Genomic DNA, 20666 nt, shown 5'->3' with positions numbered 1-20666 from the left:
CCGCAGGTAGCTGACAGCATGGAGCTGTCATCCTGGGCTGTTCGGAGCCCCCCCCCGGCATTGCGATCGGCGCTATGCAATGGCTAGCGCCGATCGCAAAAAAGTAAATAAAAGTGCAATAAAAGTTAAAGATTCAGCTGCTCTGATGGATCGGATCCATCGGAGCAGCTGAAATTACTCACCGATGTCCGTCGCACGACTCCCAGCTGTCCCGATGCTCCGGGCGCCGTAGCCGTCCTTCTGCGCATGCGCGCCTGGCGGCATTACGTCAGCCGCATGCGCAGAAGGCCCGGCGGCGCGGGAGACTTAAAATCTCCTGGCTCCCGGCTCCTGTAGGTAGCCGGGAGGCAGGAGATGTCAGCGGGGACTGCGGTGAGCGGTCCCCGGTACCGCGATCGCCGTTATCCAATGGATAGCGGCGATCGCAAAAAAGTTTAAAAAAAGTGTAAAAAAAGAAAAGTTTCACCTCCCCTCATGGATCGGATCCATGAGGGGAGGTGAAAATACTCACCTCAGGTCCGCCGATGTCCTCCGGCCGGTGTCTGGACCCCCCGCTGGCTTCTGCGATGTGCCGATGCGGCACGCATGCGCAGAAGCCGGCGAGCCCGGCAAATTCAAAATCTCCCTGCACCCGGCTGTCACAGATAGCCGAGTGCAGGGAGATATGACTGGGGACCGCTGTATGTGGTTTCCAGTCATATGATCACCGTTATCCATCAGATAACGGTGATCATATAAAGTTAAAAAGTAAAAAAAAAAAAAAAAAAGTTAAAAGTAAAAAAAAGTTTAAAACGTTAAATTTTCATCTCCCCTTATGGATCGTATCCGTAAGGGGGGATGAAATTACGTACCCAAGGTCCCGGATTTGTTCCCTGGTGGGATGTTGATCCGCGGATGTTACCCCAGCTTCGGCGCATGCGCCCGTCAACATGATGGCGGACGCATGCGCAAAAGTGAAAGATTGCCCAAGAAATATAAAATCTCCCTGCTGCTGGCTACAAAAGGTCGCCAAGAGCCTGGAGATGTCACGGGGAGCCGCGGTATGCGGTTACTGGTCACGTGATCGCCGTTATCCAATGCATAATGGCGATCACGTAAAAGTTCTTTAAAAAGTGGCAGTTTCATCTCCCCTCACCGATGCGATCAGTGGGGGGAGATGAAACATCTTCTCGGAGGCTTCCGCATTTGAATCCAGATGCGATTATCCTCCATGGACCCTTCCGGCTGCTGCGCATGCGCCCGCCGGCAAAATGCCGGACACATTCGCAGGAGCCGGGAAGCCCAGGAAATGTTAAATCTCCTTGCTCCCAGCGACCAACGGTTGCTGAGTGCTTGGAGCAGTGACCGGTGGCCTCGCTGAGCGGTCCCCGGTCACATGATAAAGTAGCGAACTAACATTAGGCCGGTCACGCGTGACCGGAGAGGAATTACAGGTTCTGCATGCGCTTGATCAGCGGTAATCCACGGATCAATCGCATGCATTGGATTACACAATTCCCCCCAATTAGCGGGTCGGAATTACGTAATCCACTCGCAGAAACAGAACACAGCATGCTATATTTTACCACGAATGTCTGCGACCTAGAGCCCTTTGTGCTCTATGACCGCGGATATACTCGCACCCCATATGCAAACACATTGTGTACGGGCTGCGGGTACCCGAGTCATCTCTAAGCGACGGCGCGGGAAATGCAAACAAAAAACCGCCTGTGTGAGTAGGCAGTTATGTGCAGTACATTACGCAACCGTATGCAGGGTCACAGCCGGGCTCACAGCTGGAATCCGCTGCGGGCCTCCGCAAGCAGATTCCGCCTACGGCTACGTGAGCCCGGCGTTATTCAGACCGCTACCTGTAATCCGTAATTTACAAGAAGCCCCGGGAACGCTCGCCTTCCTGCAGTTCCAGGAGCAGCTTGTTGAGCGCCTTCTCTGTGAGACCGCTGCACCGCAGCAAGATTACAAAGCCTCACAGCGCCACTTTCTACACCCCATCCCCGCTGCTGAGGTTACGAAATACCCCCCAAAATACATGAGAGGAGGGGGGGGGGGGGATACCCGGTTTTCTTGCCCCATGTGCCCAGCCCAACCAGCCTCCGTAATTACCCCTGTCTTCGGACATAAAACGCATTTATATTATTACCTTTATCTAATATTTAGGGAATGCCAAAAAATGGGGATGGCGGGGGGGGGGGGATTATTTTTAGGAAGTCAATTTTTTTTCCGTATAAGTGGGCAATGGGGCCTGGAATTTATTCAGTTCTGCCCTGAAATCCAGCGGGCATTCCCTCCATTATGGGCCTAGCCATGTGTCCTGTAAGTAGATTAGGGCCACAATGGGTATGTTTCTGAACAGGGAACAAACAGGGGTATCCATTTTGGGGTGAAAGTCTTCATTCCTATGTACACTGTACAAAAAAAACAGTTTTTAAATTGACAAAATTGCCAAACAAATGAAAATCGTAATTTTTTCCTTTTGCTTTGCTTAGATTCATTCAAATACTTTGGGGTCAAAATATGCAGTACACCCCTAGATGAATTTGTTAAGGGGTCTAGTTTTTAAAATGGGTCATTTGTGGGGGTTCTCTATCGTTTTGGACGCTCAATGGCTCTACATGTGGGCAATGGGGACTGGAATTTATTCCGTTGTACCCTGAAATCCAACGGGTGCTCCTTCCATTATAGGCCTAGCTATGTTTCCTTTAAGTAGATTAGGGCCACAATGGGTATGTTTCTGAACACGGGACAAATGGGGGTATCCATTTTGGGGCGAAAGTCTTCATTCCTATGTACACTTTCCAAAAAAAACAGTTTTTAAATTGACACAATTGCCAAAAAAATGAAAATCGTAATTTTTTCCTTCTGCTTGGCTTAGATTCATTCAAAAACTGTGAAGTCAAAAAAGTCATTATACCCCTAGATAAATTCGTTAGGGGGTCTACTTTTCAAAATGGGGTCACTTGTGGGGGTTCTCCATCGTTTTGGTCACTCAATGGCTCTACAAGTGGGCAATAGGGCCTAAATCTCCTTCAAGCAAAATTTCTGTTCCGAAAGCCACCGGTTGCTCCTTTCATTTTGGGCCCCATTGTGCATATAGACGTAATACTAGGGCCACAATGGGTATGTTTCTGTGCACAGGACAAACAGGGGTATCCATTTTGGGGTGCAAGTCTTCATTCATATATGTGTGGTACAAAAAAAACTGCTTTTGAAATGACAGAATTACCAAAAAATGAAAATCGTATTTTTTTTCCCTTCGGCTTGGCTTAGATTCATTCAAAAACTGTTAAGTCAAAAAAGTCATCCTACCCCTAGATAAATTCGTTAAGGGGTCTACTTTTCAAAATGGGGTCACTTGTGGGGGTTCTCCATCGTTTTGGTCACTCAATGGCTCTACAAGTGGGCAATGGGGACTAAATCTCCTTCAAGCAAAATTTCTGTTCCGAAAGCCACCGGTTGCTCCTTTCATTTTGGGCCCCATTGTGCATCCAGACATATGATTAGGGCCACAATGGGTATGTTTCTGAGCACGGGAGAAACAGGGGTATCCATTTTGGGGTGCAAGTCTTCATTCATATATGTGCTGTACAAAAAAACTGCTTTTAAAATGACAGAATTACCAAAAAAATGAAAATTGTAATTTTTTTCCTTCGGCTTGGCTTAGATTCATTCAAAAACTGTGAAGTCAAAAAAGTCATCCTACCCCTAGATAAATTCGTTAAGGGGTCTACTTTTCAAAATGGGGTCACTTGTGGGGGTTCTCCATAGTTTTGGTCACTCAATGGCTCTACAAGTTGGCAATGGGGCCTAAATCTCCTTCAAGCAAAATTTCTGTTCCGAAAGCCACCGATTGCTCCTTTCATTTTGGGCCCCATTGTGCATCCAAACGTAAGATTAGGGCCACAATGGGTATGTTTCTGAGCACGGGACAAACAGGGGTATCCATTCTGGGGTGCAAATCCTAATTTTCATGTGTACTATAGAAAAAAGTCCTGTCTTTAAAATGACATATTTGCAAAAATATGAAATTTTTGTTTTTCTCTTCTAAATTGCATTGACTCCTGAAAAAAAACTGTGGGGTTAAAATACTCATGACACCCCTCAGTGAATACGTTAAAGGGTGCAGTTTTTAAAATGGGGTCACTTGTGGGGGTATCTATCATTTTGACTCCTATGAGCCTTTCCAATCTTGGATTGGTGTAGGAAAACAAAGTGTTCCTCAAAATGCTGAAAAGTAATGTTACATTTGTACGTCTCCTAAATGGTTAAAAAAAACGAAAGTTTTTCCAATGTGCGCCCAAAATAAAGTAAACGGATGGAAATATAAATCTTAGCAAAAATTTCTATATTATGGTTGCACATATTTGAGATATTGCAGTTGGAAATGTGAAAAAATTACGATTTTTTCAAAATTTTCCCAATTTTGGCGCTTTTAATAAATAAACACAAATTCTATCGGTCTTTTTTTTTCACCTAAATGAAGTACAACATGTGGCGATAAAACAATGTCAGAATCGCTTGGATATGCAAAACCTTTCTGGTCTTTTTCCATGCTAAAGTGACACGTGTCAGATTTGCAAAATTTGGCCTGGTCATTAAGGCGTAAACAGGCTTGGTCACTAAGGGGTTAAGGAGCTGTTAGGCATTTAAAAAGTGGTAAGGTGGGGGGCGTGGCCTGGCGCTTGAAGAAGTTGGACACATGGTAGCTCGGCTCCCGGGAAAGCCTGCTATTAACCTCCTTATCAGTGGTGTGAGGAGCTCCTTGCTTAATCTCTGTGACTGCCCAGTGCTCCTGGTAGGGATTGGTACGTGACTGGTGCCTCCTGGTGGCTCGAGCCAGTCCCGCAATGCCGTGGCCTATTCACCACCTGAAACCGCGGGCTCTCCTTAGGCGCTGGTCCCGACTGAGCTCAACTCCCAGCCCCCGGGTTCCCTGTCAGGGCTAGAGGACCTGCGGTACTACCACTTGCCGCCGGGGAGTCGGAGTGTGCGGTCAAAGACTCTGACACCCGCTGAGTACACTCCTGGGCTCCAGCGGAGGGTCCCTACACTGCAACAGCCGCCATTTTGGTCATCTCGGATGGCGGGGAGAGACGCTCAGCAGGGCTTCTCTTCATCTGACCCAGCTTGGTGTGGGGTGGACTGGAGGTTCCATTGGTTAGCCCCTTCAAGCCTGGACCTGAAGACACCTCTGGAGCCCTGAGAAAGCAGAGCCACCAGCTTGTGAAGGGAGAGGCTCTGCACACTCACAGCCTGCAGGTCAGGGCTTCTATGCTGTGGCCATTCTGCACAGTTTTGCAGCACATGCACCAGTAGAAGTCTGCACCCTACATCTAATAAAGCAAGACATATGCTGAATAAAAGGACCTAAAATAGTGTCCAGTGCCACTTCAGACCTTTCCTGACCTATTCAACATTTTTGGCTCTGCTACATGCAATTTTCACATTAACTTCCCTTATTCAGAACTCTAGCACCACCTAGTGGCTGAAAGTAAAAATTACAGCAATTCTATCTGTATGCGCCCAGCCCTTAGACATTAAAAAGGCCTTCGATAGCCTTTCCTGGGAATTTCTTTTTGCGGTCCTTGAAAAAAGGGGTCTCCATGGTCCTTTTGTAACAGCCCTTGGGGCATTATATTCCAACCCCTCTGCAATCTTGAAACTTCCCAGCTCCAGCCCAAGTGTAATCTCAATTCAGATAGGCATGCGGCAATGCTGTCCTCTATCCCCAGCCCTGTTTGCCTTAGCGATAGAGCCATTGGCCCATCTAATTAGAAATAACCCCAACGTGGCAGGTGTAGTGCAAGACGGGAAAGAATACAAGGTCAATTTTTTTGCAAACAACATTTTCCCCACCCTTACTAGACCGCTCACATCCCTGCCAAACCTCATGGCCATGCTAGACGCTTTTGCCGAAGTTTCGGGTCTGCAAGTAAATATGGACAAAACAGAGACTCTTTACATTAATATTTCCCCAAGCATGCGGAAATTAATTGAACTTAACTTTAGGTTTCAATCGCCTCAGCACTATATCGCCTAACTTGGCATCAAGATCACCACCTCCCTAAACACCCTATACAAGTGAAATTATCCGCCCCCATTTACCAAACTCAAGAATGAACTAAACAGGTGGAACCAACGCTCACTTTCCTGGATAGCGCGCCTTAATTCAGTCAAAATGACTATATTGCCGCGGTTGCTCTATTTGTTTTGGTGTCTCCCTATCCCCATTTCTGCCACGGACATGACAGAAACGCAGAAAGCAATCTTCCAATTTATCTGGAAGGATAAAAGGCCCCGCATAAAACAAAAAATAATGCACTAAGAGAGGAGGCTGGGAGGACTCTTGATCCCAAATATACATAAGTACTATGACGCCGCGCAGATGTCCCAGCTTCCTTCCATTTTCGCAGGGAATAATGCTCCCCTATCGGTGGACTTAGAAGCTTACCTTGCATCATCACTGGATTTGGGGGCTTCTTTTCTGGGACAGTTCAGTTAAGCCCCATGCCTTACAGGGAAGCTCACCCCTGACCTACAATGTTTTTCTAATTTGGAGGAAAAATAGCTTTAGGTATCTCCTGATGTCGGATCTTCCACCAACACTGCCAGTTATCCCTAACCAAGCATTCCCACCAATCACCCAGGAGGGCGGCCTGCGTGGGGGCGGGCTTGACTCTAATGCATCAATTCTTTCCACCTAACAGACCCCTCACCCCATCATAAATCTCAGAAAAATATTTAGTCCCTAACCATCTCTGGATCAAGTCAGTAGTTTTATTCGTTCTAAACTCCCTAGACCATCCTTGTCTATGGCACCCACTACCTTTGAGAGACTATGCTTATGGTCCCCTCCGCAACCGGGGATAATTTCACTCCTATACTCCACTTTAAATCAATAACAGAGGTGAAGCTGTTTTGTAAGGAAGAATTGGCTAAAATTCCTCCAAGCCCATATGCAAGACAAATCAATAATTACTAGAAACGTTTACATACAGCTATTGCTGCACAAGGAGTTCACATATTTTTAGCACTCACAGACATGAAATATTGGACCATTTCCCTCAATAAATAAATTACCAAGTCATTTAGGACATGGAAAATTCTGAAGGGGTCATAAACTTTCAAGCTTCACTGTACATTCCACTAATAATAATCAATGGGTGTGGCAAACAAGGTTTTAATACTCTTGTATTAAGATATATACGCCTGACGGGTCCTTCCTCAGGCATATACACCCACCAGCTCAGTGAGATTGTAAAATAATTTTCTGTTTATTAACAACTCTTGCTAAACTCTTCTTTTCTATAGAGATATCTTTGGAAAGCTGAGCGTCCAAGATGAAGAGAATTCCATAGATCTTTGAACCAGTTCACCATGCGGTCACGGTAACAAACTGTTTTCCAAGGATCTGGATCAACATTTGGGGGGAAGGGTAACAAGCTGAACTAGATGGACAGGTGTCTTTTTTTCAGCCTTACACACTATGTTACTCTCTAATAGCATATGTCCCAACTGGTTTAGACTAGTTGGGCACATGGATATTTCGGGATGTGTCTAGTGATGAGAAAGCATACTCGCTAAGGGCAATTGTTTGAGCGAGCACTGCCCTTAGCGAGTACCTGCCCGCTCGAGAGAAAAGGTTCGGCTGCCGGCGGCAGTCAGGGAGCTGCGGGGGAGAGCGGGGAGGAATGGAGGGGAGATCTCTCCCTCTCTCCCCCCCGCTAGCTGCCGCAACTTGCCGCTCCCCCGCGCCGGCACCCGAACCTTTTCTCTCGAGCGGGCAGGTATCTCTAGATGTGTCCTTTGCCTAAAGGTCTATTTTTGTCAAACACCAGGACAGACACACAGCTCTGTTCTTGGATGCACTGAAATTTTGGACTGGTTTGTAAGAAATCAAGTACTCTATGCAATTGAACTTTCAGTAGTGCTCAATTACTCAGGTCTTTTTTATTTTATTGTAAATAATTATTTTTTCAGTATTTAGATTTTTGTGCTTTGCTAAATACTTAGCATCTTTTAAAGTTGTGATTTTTGCATCATCTGAACTGCATCCTAAAATTAACCAGATGTATTAAATCTGAAGATAGTTTTTATAATAGAAGTTCACCAGAGTTCAAAAAGGTATGAGAGATTGTACAGAGAAGAGAAGAGATCCTGCTCTCCTAAGTATTCAGTGTATGTAGACATCATAGCAGCTACTGAGGTTTACATCCAACAGCTTACAGAAGATTAAGAATTGGAGATGGGCACAGCAAAGGGAAACATCTGGTACAAAGTGACGTATACAATGCAAATAATGGTCAGAAATCGTGTTATTTTTCATGTACACACACACACACAGCAATTTATTGTGAAAAATTAGCTGAATTGCGGGTCAGCTTTAATCAACATTTTGTGCTCTAAATTACTTTCTTTTTCGCTGGTACAACATGTGACATTACTGTGACTTTAAAAATGTTTAATTTTTTCTTTTTTGATGAGGTTTAATATGATGTGATTTGTGGGTTAAAGATTTACCAAAACATGACTATTGCTTAACTCTTGTGTGAATCTTTGCATGTTGAACAAGTTTTGATTTCTGAATAAAACCTTTCCCACATTCTAAACATGAATATGGCCTCTCCCCTGTGTGAATTTTCAAATGTTTAACAAGCAGTGATTTCTGATTAAAACATTTCCCACATTCTGAACATGAGTATGGTTTCTCCCCTGTGTGAATTCGCTGATGTTTAACAAGGTCTGCATGATGACCAAAACCTTTCCCACATTCTGCACATAAAAATGGCTTCTCCCCTGTGTGAATTCTCTGATGTTTAGCAAGATCTCCTTTATGAATAAAGCTTTTCCCACATTCTGAACATGAAAACGGCTTCTCCCCTGTGTGAATTCTCTGATGTATAACAAGATTTGCTTTTCGACTAAAACCTTTCCCACATTCTGAACATAAAAATGGAGTCTCACTTGAGTGAATTCTCTGATGCGTAACAAGAGCTGCTTTATGAATATAACGTTTTCCACATTCTAAACATGAAAATGGCTTCTCACCAGTGTGAATTCTTTGATGTGCAACAAGATCTGATTCATAGTTACAACCTTTACCACATTCTGCACATGAATATGGCTTCATCCCCGTGTGAATCCTCTGATGTTTAATAAGATGTGATTTCAAAGAAAAAACTTTCCCACACTCTGAACATAAAAATGGCCTCTCCCCTGTGTGAATTCTCTGATGTCTTTGAAGATTTTGTTTACAGTTAAAACATTTCCCACATTCTGGGCATGAAAATGGCTTCTCCCCTGTGTGAATTCTCTGATGCTTAACAAGATCTGCATTATGATAAAAACCTTTCCCACATTCTGAACATGAAAATGGTTTCTCTCCTGTGTGAATTCTCTGATGCTTAACAAGATCTGAGTTGTGGTTAAAACATTTCCCACATTCAGAACATGAATATGGCTTCTGCCCAGTGTGAACTCTTTGATGTTCAACATCCCTTCTGTAAATACAGTTTGAGTTTGCAGTCTGTGATGAATCAGAAAGTAATGGTGAATCAGACCACATGTCTGTGCTGTAAATATCTGAGGGTATATCTGGAATCATAGCAGGTTCTTCATATGTAAACTGTATGATATCATGATCTTCCACTTTAAAATCTGATATCAGACTTCCTTCTGGACTCCAGGTGCCATTATCTGCCAAAAATAAAACAGATTTCATTGTTTTTGAATATTACAACCTGAAGGGCCCATTCACACAGCCGTATATAAGCAGTGTCCTGTCCATGCCGCAGTACCTGCAAATGTCAGCACCCCCTTTGCAATTTATGAACAGCTTTTTGAAGTATATGAGGGCAAATAGCACCTGCCACCCTGATATATGCTGCCGTAAAAAAGAAGAAAGGGATAAAAGCTTCTTGAAATTAGCCAACTGTCTCAAGGGAGCTTCTAGCATCTCTGGCTTGTCTGAGAGAAGATTCAATTGCACCAATCTAAGTAGACGATGAATAGAACACAAATGTGTATATATGGGGACCCGCTGTGTGCATGACACCTAATGGTGCCACCCTGTAATTTAAAAAGGCCAATAGTATACTAAATGTAACAAGCAAAGTTAGCTTCACTTTTAAGGTAGACTATCTAAAACCCTCTTCCAAATATACTGTGGAGGTACCCACACTTATGTAACTCAAGTCACCTAAATACTGTAAGATGTACACATTTCCACAGTTATTGCTCTTAGCCGTAGTATCCTAACAATGAAAATCTGAAGCATTAACCCCTTGGTGACGACCCCATCGGGATTCTACGTCCTCACTAAGTGGGCTTTAATCCTAGAGGACGTAGAAACATGCGTACTCTTAGGATTAATGCCCACTTGTTTGAGGACGTGACAGCTCCATGCTGTCGGTGCCCGCGGGTAGCCGTCAACATGGAGCTGTCATCCTGGGTTGCGGGCAGTTTCCCCCAGCATTGCGATCGGCGCTATCAAATGGATAGCGCCGATCGCAATAAAGTAAATAAAACTTTGAAAAAAGTTAGATATTCAGCTGCCCTGATGAATCGGATCCAGTGGATAGCGGCGATCGCGAAAAAGTTAAAAAAAAAGTTTAAAAAAGTACAAGTTTCACCTCCCCTCATGGATCCGATTCATGAGGGGAGGTAAAAATACTCACCTCAGGTCCGCCAATGTCCCCGGTGTTCCGGGACCCGAAGTCCCCGTCTGCGCATGAGCGCCCGATGTCAATCATCGGGCGCGTGCACAGAGGGGCTCGAGCCCCGGGAAATTTAAAATCCCTCTGCTCCTGGCTGCTATTAGTAGCCAGGAGCAGGGGGATGTCACCAGGGACATGATCACTGTTATCCTATGGATAACAGTGATCATTTTAAGTTAAAAAAAAAGTGTAAAAAGTAAAAGTAAAAGTAAAAAAAAAGTTTAAAAAGCTTACGTTTCATCTCCCCCCATGGATCATAACCGTGAGGGAGGATGAAATGACGTACCTAAGGCCCGCGGATTTATCCACGAAACTTACCTCAGCTTCTGCGCACGCGCCCGTCGCCAAAATGGCAGGAGCATGCGCAAAAGCCGTGGATTGCCAGGGTAATTTAAAATCTCCCTGCTCTTGGCTACAAAACTTAGCCGAGAGCCTGGAGATTTCATGAGGGGCCGCGGTGAGCGGTTCCTGATCACGTGTTCACCGTTATCCAATGGATAATGGCGATCACGTAAAAGTAAAAAAAAGGTGAAGCTTCATCTCCCCTCACCGATGTGATCGGGGAGATGAAATGAAACTTTTTACCGGAGGCCTCCGTATTTGCGCCCCGACCGATCTTCCTCCGTGAACTTTCCCGGATTCTGCACATGCGACCGCCGGCAAAACACCGGACACATGCGCAGGAGGCGGGGAGCCCAGGAAATTTAAAATCTCCTTGCTCCCAGCGACCAATGGTCGCCGAGAGCCTGGAGCAGTGACCTTGTTGAGCGGTCGCCGGTCACGTGATAAAAAGGTAGCGATCTACCTTTGGCCGGTCTCACACGACCGGATAGGAATTACGGATTCCACATCTGTCTGATCCGCGGTAATACACAGATCAATCGCATTGGATTACACAATTCCGCTCACATTAGCGGGTCGGAATTGCGTAATCCACTCGCAGAAAAGAGAACGCAGCAGGTTCTATTTTACCGTGGATATCCACAACACAGAGCCCATTGTGCTCCATGGTCGCGGATATACCCGCAGCCCATATGTAACTACATTGTGTACGGGCTGCGGGTACGCGCGTCATCGCTAAGCGACGGTGCGAGAAATACAAACAAAAAAAAATGTACTGCGCATGACCGCCTGTGTGAGTAGGCAGTTATGCGCAGTACATTACACGGCCGTACGCAGGGTCACATCCGGGCTCACAGCTGGGATCCGCTGGGGGCCTCCGCAAGCAGATTCCACCTACGGCTGCGTGAGCCTGGCGTTATTCAGACCGCTACCTGTAATACGTAATTTACAAGAAGCCCCGGGAACGCTCGCCTTCCTGCAGTTCCAGGAGCAGCTTGTTGAGCGTCTTCTGTGTGAGACTGCTGCACCTCCGCAAGCTTACGAAAACACACGAAACGCCACTTTTTACACCCCATACCCGCTACTGAGGTCACGAAATACCCCCCAAAAAGCATGAGAGGAGGTATACACTGTTTTATTGCCCCATGTACCCATCCCAACCAGCCTCCGTAATTACCCCTGTCTTCGGAAATACTACACAGTTCACATTATTACTTTTATCTAAGATTTGGGGAACGCCGAAAAAGGCGCGGAGGGGGGGGGGGGTAATTAAAAGGAGTCAATTTTTATTCCGTACAAATGAGCAATGGGGCCTGGAATTTATTCAGTTGTGCCCTGCAATCCAATGGGTGTTCCCTCCATTACAGGCCTTGCCATGTGTCCTTTAAGTAGATAAGAGACACAAGGGGTATGTTTTTGAACACGGGACAAACGGGGGGATCCATTTTGAGGTGAAGGTCTTCATTCCTATGTACACTGTACAAAAAAAACTGTTTTTAAATTGACAAAATTGCCAAAAAAATGAAAATCGTAATTTTTTCCTTCTGCTTTGCTTAGATTTATTCAAATACTGTGGGGTCAAAATATGCAGTACACCCCTAGATGAATTCGTTAAGGGGTCTAGTTTTCAAAATGGGGTCATTTGTGGGGGGTTCTCTTTGGTTTTGGCCGCTCAAGAGCTCTACAATTGTGCTATGGGGCCTAAAACGCCTTCAAGCAAAATTTATGTTCTGAAAGCCACCGACTACTCCTTTTGTTTTGGGCCCCGTTGTGCATCCAGACATAAGATTAGGGCCACAATGGGTATATTTATGAACACGGAAGAAACAGGGGTATCCATTTTGGTGTGTCAATCCTTATTTTCATGGGCACTATATGAAAAAATATGTCTTTAAAATGACATATTTGCAAAAATATGAAATTTTATTTTTTCTTCTCTAAATTGAATTAATTCCTGAAAAAAAACTGTGGGGTCAAAATACTCCTGACCCCCCTCAGTGGATACATAAAGGGGTGTAGTTTTTAAAATAGGGTTATTTGGGGGGGTATCTACGGTATTATTCTGACACTCATGAGCCTTTGCAAACTTGGCTTGGTGCAGGAAAACAAAGTGTTCCTCAAAATGCTGAAAAGTAATGTTAAATTTGTAAGTCAACTAAATGGTTAAAAAAACAGAAAAGTTTTTTAAATGTGCATTCAGAATAAAGTAAACAGATGGAAATATATATCTTATCAAAAATTTGTACAGTATGTTTGGACATATTTGAGATATTACAGTTGAAAATGTGAAAAAAAAATGACAATTTTTTCAAAATTCTTCCAATATTGGTACTTTTAATAAATATACACAAATTATATCGGTCTATTTCTACAACCAAAATGAAGTAATATGTGGTCAAAAAACAATGTCAGAATCACTTGGATATGCAAAACCTTTACAGAGTTATGCTATGTTGAACGACGCATGTCAGATTTCCAAAATTTGGCTTCATCACTAAGGCCTCCTTCCCACGAACGGATTTCCGCCACGTAATTCGCGGTGAAAATCCGCTGCGTTCCCGGCAGCTATTAGGTTATATTGAACCTAATAGCTCAGGGCACACAGTGCTGAATTCCGCACCGTGAAATCTCCCGTCCTCACCCGCGGCAAGCTCTATTTGCCGCGAGTGTACGTGCAGACGGCTTCCATTGCAGTCAATGGAAGCCGTCCATTCACGCTATCTCCCGCTGTAGCACAGCGGAAGACAGCGTGAAAACGCTTCCCCACCTACCGCCGCCGCGTCATATGACGCGGTGGGCGTGTCATGTGACGCGGCCGGCGTGTCATATGACGCGGCAGCGGTGGGCGGGGGAGCGTCATGCGGGACCCAGAACGACGGATCCGCTGGTAAGTATGGGGTCTCTGGGGGGTGCCGTGACGGGCTTCGCCGCGGAATATTCCGCGGCGGAGCCCGTCACGCTCGTGTGCAGCCGGCCTAAGGGGTTAAAAGCTATCTCAACCACTCAGAAACCGGAAAGACAGTCATGTGACATTACGGCTATATTAGCATCCATCATAAACTTTTTCTCATTCCCCATAATTGACATAATATGTATAGCAAACCGGTCTTCTAATTTAATCCAAATGGATATTGGGATCGCCATTTAAAATTCCGAAGCCACTTTTGCTTCTCTTCTGCCCTCAGAGTTATAATGACCCTTTCAATGCCTCACTATTTGTACGAGATCAGAATGCAATTATGAGCATTCAAAACGTGTTTTGCTGCTCCAGATAGGTTTCTAATCTCCCAAACTATTTATATCTGCATATTCTGAAATTCTGCAGCTTAACTTTCTTGTCATACATCCGACATATTTCAGATTACATGCAACACATTCAGTCACATACATTACATGTTTACTATCACAGTTAACCCCTTACGGACCAAGCACTGTAAATTTTTGGCGCTTGGTCCTGGGCTTTAATCCCACGCAATAGCAAAATTAAAATGTGGGATTAAAGCCTTGCTGCCTGCAATCAAGCAGGAGCAGGTCAGATTGTCAGCTGTTAGTCACAGCTGAGAACCTAGAGGAAAAAGGAGAAGCACTTTTTAACCTCTTCTACCTTCTCCTTTCCTAGGTACATGGCGTTCAATGAGTGCTATATACTAAGAAGTGAAAGTGTTTCTTCCACTACGCGATTCAGTGATCATGTGACCATCGGGTGCCCCCCGTCACAGCAGAGCTGCAGGGTCCTAGCAGATCCTGATCAGCACGATTAGTGACTGATGTCACTCTAGGGTAGATGTTTTCCCTATAACTGGGGCTCCTATGGATGCTACTCCTTCGGATGCCCCAGCTACAGTGGAAAAGTGTGCAATAAAAAACTCGCAAAAAACAATGTGAATGACCACCAGAGGTCTTATAAGACATCATGAGGGTCATAGATGATAAAAAGTTACAAAAATAAGCAACAGAAAAAATTACAGAATAAACTAAAAGTATAAACATAAGAAAGAAAATGACCGACCGCCGACGCCAACCAAAACAGTTTCTGTGTGTGCCCTGTAATACAAAACTATATTATATATCGAAATGTCCGATACAAAATGAGGAACCCGTTCCCATACTTTATTTAAGCATGAATATAATGATTTTAAAAGACAACTAAAAAGGTAAAAAAATCTGTAATGCTTAAGTGAACTATTATTCTGCTAGTACTTAACCTAAACATTACAGAAGCTATACCAGCACTACAACCGAATTAAAGTAAGCGAGTTTGTCAAAAGTTGTTTTTTTTAACAGACTTTACTCTCCGATAGAAAATGGCTTGGAATATTTTGACAAACTAGCTTTTTGATTCTATCGATCACCCAACCATCCTCCCATCTTTAGCTCATGAACTGCCGTCAATTAACTTTAATACAAGAAAAGTAATCTCTCAGGGATACGGGTAAAAAAAAGCACCAATTCGACTCTTAACAAGACTGAGAAAAAACTCTATGACAAATCAGAAAATTCATTTTGATCTGTCACAGTAAGATTAGGACTTATAGCGAGAAAAGACGACTACAAACCTGACTCGACATAAGAATGAATTGGAGAATGTGAAAAGATCAAAATGGTTCATGGACGTAGAGGATTACCACCATGGTCAAGTGTACAATTGGCATACCTCTATATCTAAACCAAGTGATTTCTATGACTCTGTACCTAATAGACGATGTCCCAGGAGAAAACCACCCAGACCAAGGGCAGGTTTTGGATTTTCTCCAACAGGGTCTAACTCAACCAATGACTCTGTTAAGTAGATATTATAAGTAGCACTTCTTTTTTAGGACAAACTTCTTACAGCAGGATGAAAAGGAAAGAGGTCCCTTCCACAGAAAACGAAGAGGAGTCAGGAAACATGAGAGGACATGAACATAGTATTGACACATTCAATCAAGAGACTACCCCCACTGGATCAACCGAAGATGTAAACCTTGATATTGTGGTAAACATATCATTTAGACCATTGTCTAGCATTGAGATTTCTGTATTGTCTAAAGGTCTTTCATTCTGTCCTAACACCAAAACGGACTGGTTTGAAGTGGACCTTGACCTACAAAGGTTTTTTTAAAAAGGCTACGACTGGAGAACTTCATTTCTGTTCTCCTCCTGTTGCGCAGTCCAACCCTCCATGAGGGATTTTCCTTGGTGAGTGTTGGACTGCGTAACAGAAGCCAATTCCAACCACCTGCGAATAATCATTTTGTTGAGGTATTTGCAAGTTAGGTACACAGTGACATTTTCAAAATGAAATCTGATGAATTAAGTAGAAATAGATAACTGAATTATAATCCCAACAGGTCTGAGAACGGTGCACTAAAACCTTAGCTACTGATAAAACGATCGTAATCAAACCTGCCGATAAAGGCGGTGCCATTGTAATAATGGGAGCTGCACAATACAGTGGTGAGATTTATAAACAGTTGGGTGAGATAGAGATGTATGAAAGATTGAACATCAACCCTACCGCTAAATTCCAATCTCGCCTATGCATCCTGCTCAATGAGGCTTTGATTGAGGGCATTATTGCCATTGGCCTGTTGACATTTTTGGATGTTGAACATACTATTACTCCGACACTATATATTCTACCCAAAATACACAAAAATCCCCAGAATCCACCTGGTAGACCTATAGTGTCAGGATGTGGTTCCCTATTTAGCAAAGTGGCTCAATTCTTGGATAAAATACTGAGAGAATTCGCAGAGGGAGCAAACTCAAACACTAGAGATACTGATTTCCTGTGTAAAATCTACGAACTCTACAATTCTTGCCTCCTTCAATGCTACTGCACTCTACACCTCAATTAACCATGCTATGGGGATTGAGGCTGTGAAGGGCTATGTTGAAGATTCAGACATGCACCCTGATTGTGGATGCTTTGCCCTGTCGCTGTTAGAGTAAATCCTCTCAAACAACTATTTTGTCTTTGGGGGGAGCATTTCCGACAGGGTACGGCAATGGGATCTAAAGTATCGCCAACCTATGCCAATATATGCAAGAATTTGAAGAGAACTTTGTCTATACCTCTCCATACTGGAACAAGATCAAATGTTGGTGGCGCTACATAGATGACATTTTCGTGCGGTGGGAAGGTTCTGATTTAGAGCTCTGCAAGTTCCATAAAATCTTGAATAACCTCTATCCGCAGTTGCAATTCACTCTCATTCTAATACAAAGGTCCAATTTTTGGATGCTTTACTCACTAAAGAGAATCTAAAATTAAAAACTGATTTTTTATGTTAAATCAACAGATCGCAATAGCCTTCTGTTGTATGATAGTTTCCATCCATCTCCAATGAAACACTCCCTTACCATAGAGTCAGTTACTAGGTGTTAAATATGTAACACATGATGATAAGATTGACTTGAGACTTGAAGAAATGTGCAATAAATTTCTAAAGAGTGGTTACCCTGAACCCTTGTTGGAGGAAGCTATGGTTAAAGCTAGGTCTTTTTCACAAAGTAATCTATTGGTCCCCAAAGTGCGATGTTAGAACTCTGGTAGAATGCCTTTTGCTTCCACTTATGGAGGTAACAGTTGGAAGGTGGCCGCTAATATTGGCCACTACTTGCCAATGGTTGCACAGATGTGCCTGGATTCAAAAATGCCCCTATGATGGCATATAGAAGAAATTCAAATATTGGTGACAGACTTGTTCGTCCTCTATTTTCAAACGAAAGAGGTTTTGCGCAATCTGTTTTGGTGCCTGTGAAAAGGGCAATTTCCCATGTTTGAAATGTTCATGCTGCGGCAACCTCCTGAAAGAGGACAACTTAAGACATCCACTGAGAGGAAAGAAATATATTAGGGAGAGATACTCTTGTGCTTCGACATTTGTTGTATACTTAAATCCCACGCCCATGTGGTCTGGGGTATGTTGGTGAGACCACTATGGAGGTCAGGTCACGCATGGTAAACCATAAGAGTACCATGAGAACATGGAATTGTCTTTATCTAAACATTTCATAGAATGCAAAAACGCTATCAGCCAATTAAAATTCAGGGTAATAGACCATGTCCCAGTATTACCTAGGGGTGGTGACCATAATTTACAGTTGAAGAAAAAAAGAACCTTAATGGATCTTTGAACTTGATACGCTGTCACCAAAAGGTTTACATTTGGAATATCAGTATATGCCTCATATTTGATAGCTGTGGAGTTACACATCTAAGTAGGAGATATAGGTCATTATTTCTCATGGTTCAATGGGTGGTTCACCACACACATATGGTTCTGATTAGAGATGAGCGAACGTACTCGTTTAGGGCGATTTCGCAACCGAGCAGCGCTTTTTTCGAGTAACTGACTACTCGGGCGAAAAGATTTCGGGGGCGCCAGGGGTGAGTGGGGGGTTGCTGAGGGGAGTGGGGGGGGGGGGGAGAGAGAGCTCCCCCCTGTTCCCCACTGCTACCCCCCGCTCCACCACGCCACCCCCGAATCTTTTCGCCCGAGTAGTCACTCGAAAAAAGCGCTGCTCGATTGCGAAATCGCCCTAAACGAGTACGCTCGCTCATCTCTAGTTCTGATGGACTACACCTCTATTCCATTATTTGAACCAGTCAATGGGCTCTTCTGATATGTGACAATGGTCAGGATTAGGTTATAGGTAGCCTCTCTCTATATACAACATCGCGGTTTTATTTTAACAAACAGAACTATGGGGTCTCTACTGGTGCGAATCAACATGCAGTGAGGTACCCTTATTGACATTATATATATTAGAACATCATCTTTAGCTTGCATGCTAGAGTCTTCAATAATATAGGTTTTCGGATTGATCTTCTGATTAACCTTGATGGATATGTAACAGCCGCAATGTGTTATGCCTGCTGTTATGGCATCACTACTTAATATTTAGAATCATGAGGAATTAGATGACCATTTTACATTCATAACACATGTACATGTGTTATACAGGGAACTGATACCCCATTATTGTTGAATGTTCTACTTTTCAGGTTTTAACAACATTTTGATGGCTCTACGTACCCCAATTAGAATATGTTTGGGTATTAGGCACTGTGTATCTCCATTTATAATAGTCTGTGACAATATTTGGAGCTAATACATTCCTAATGGCGGAGTTCACGCATGTGCAATGCATATATACTGTGTTCAACACTCTGGGTTATGTATAGCACAGTGAGATATTGCGTCCTCCCCTTGTGGTCACGCGCCCGGGCAGTAAGGTATATGACACCTACTATAGCTATTAACACACGATATGTTCAATTTGCTGCGCATGCGCAGTGTGCTTGTCACCGCGCGAGCGCATTGGATACATGGGACGCCACTGCACGCCGCATGGCATAGCAGGATGGTATATGCTATTGTATAATGTTTTTAACATGTTCATAGACACTCATGACTCCTGGTACGCGTGCTAGGTGTAGATTGGAATTGAGTGTGTTTTTTAATCTGATTGGTGTTTCAATTAAGTGTTTGGCCATTTATATTGCACTATGTGTATTGGCCACTAAGCTTGACAAAGACCACACTGGTTGAAACATAGCTGCATTTTTCTTGTTGTGGGAGAATAAATCGAACTATCACTTTTTGCACCTATTTCTGCTGCTAAATTGCTTTTTTTTGCCAAAATCAGAAAATTCCATGACTTTCATCAAATTCTAGGTTTTCCATGACGCATCTGAATCCTGAATGGGGAACTGTCCGGCTGTGGGGACTCCCGAACGAAGCAGGAAAGCGGAATCCCCAGTGCAGATGTAAAAGCACTCTTCTAGGTTTCATATAAGAAATGTTTCATATGTAAATGCATGTTTAACCCCTTAGTGACGGAGCTTTTTTGCATTTTCGTTTTTTCCTCCTCAGTTTAAAAAAAAATCGTAACTCCTTTATTTATCCGTCGACGTCGCTGTATGAGGGTTTGTTTTTTGCGGGAATAGTTGTAGTTTTCAATGGTACTATTTATTATACCATATAATGTACTGAAAAACTTTAAAAAATTCTAAGTGGAGAGAAATGGAAAAAAAACGACATTCCATGATCTTTCGGTGCGTCTTGTTTCTACGACGCACAAACTGCAACAAAAACGACCTGATATTTTTATTCTATGGGTCAGTATGATTACTAAGATACCAAACTTGTGTAGTTTTTTTTTGCTGTACTACTTGTATTTTTTTTTTATTATTTTTTGTGTCCATTTTCTGAGCACAATAACTTTTTTTTTCTTTCATTTTTTTTTTTCCGACCATGTTCACCGTGCGGGGTAAATAATGCACTACTTTGATAGATCAGACTTTTACGGATGCAATACCAAATATGTATTTTTGGTTTAATATTTAGATTTTTTTATTGCAAATATGGCAAAAGGTTTTTTTTTGTTTTTTTTAAACTTTTATAACTTTTTTTTAAATAATTAGTAAAACTTTTTTGTTATTATTTTTATACTTTCTTTTATTCCTCCTAGAGGACCACAACCAGCGATGCTTTGATCGCTCCTGCAGTATGACGTAATGCTTTAGCATTACGTCATACTGCTTTTTGACAGGCAGTCTATCAAGCCACCCCACGGGGATGGCTTGATAGGCAGTCTGCTAAGGCAGCCCTGGGGCCTTTT

At 43.3% G+C, this 20666-nt stretch overlaps 1 protein-coding gene across 1 annotated transcript in view; it reads right to left on the bottom strand.

Annotated features, from left to right (window-relative positions):
* Nucleotides 1-20666, bottom strand: part of LOC136624371 (zinc finger protein 850-like) — an 83039-nt gene that overhangs the window by 42330 nt on the left and 20043 nt on the right. The window contains exon 3 of the mRNA XM_066598339.1: nucleotides 8651-9483. Coding sequence (XP_066454436.1) covers nucleotides 8651-9483 — 833 coding nt within the window. The remainder of the gene's footprint in view (nucleotides 1-8650; nucleotides 9484-20666) is intronic.

This window comes from Eleutherodactylus coqui, chromosome 4 (assembly GCF_035609145.1).
Source record: "Eleutherodactylus coqui strain aEleCoq1 chromosome 4, aEleCoq1.hap1, whole genome shotgun sequence".
Classification (NCBI taxonomy): Eukaryota; Metazoa; Chordata; class Amphibia; order Anura; family Eleutherodactylidae; genus Eleutherodactylus; species Eleutherodactylus coqui.
The sequence above is the reverse complement of the archived record's forward strand: the minus strand, read 5'-3'. Positions and strand labels throughout refer to the sequence as shown.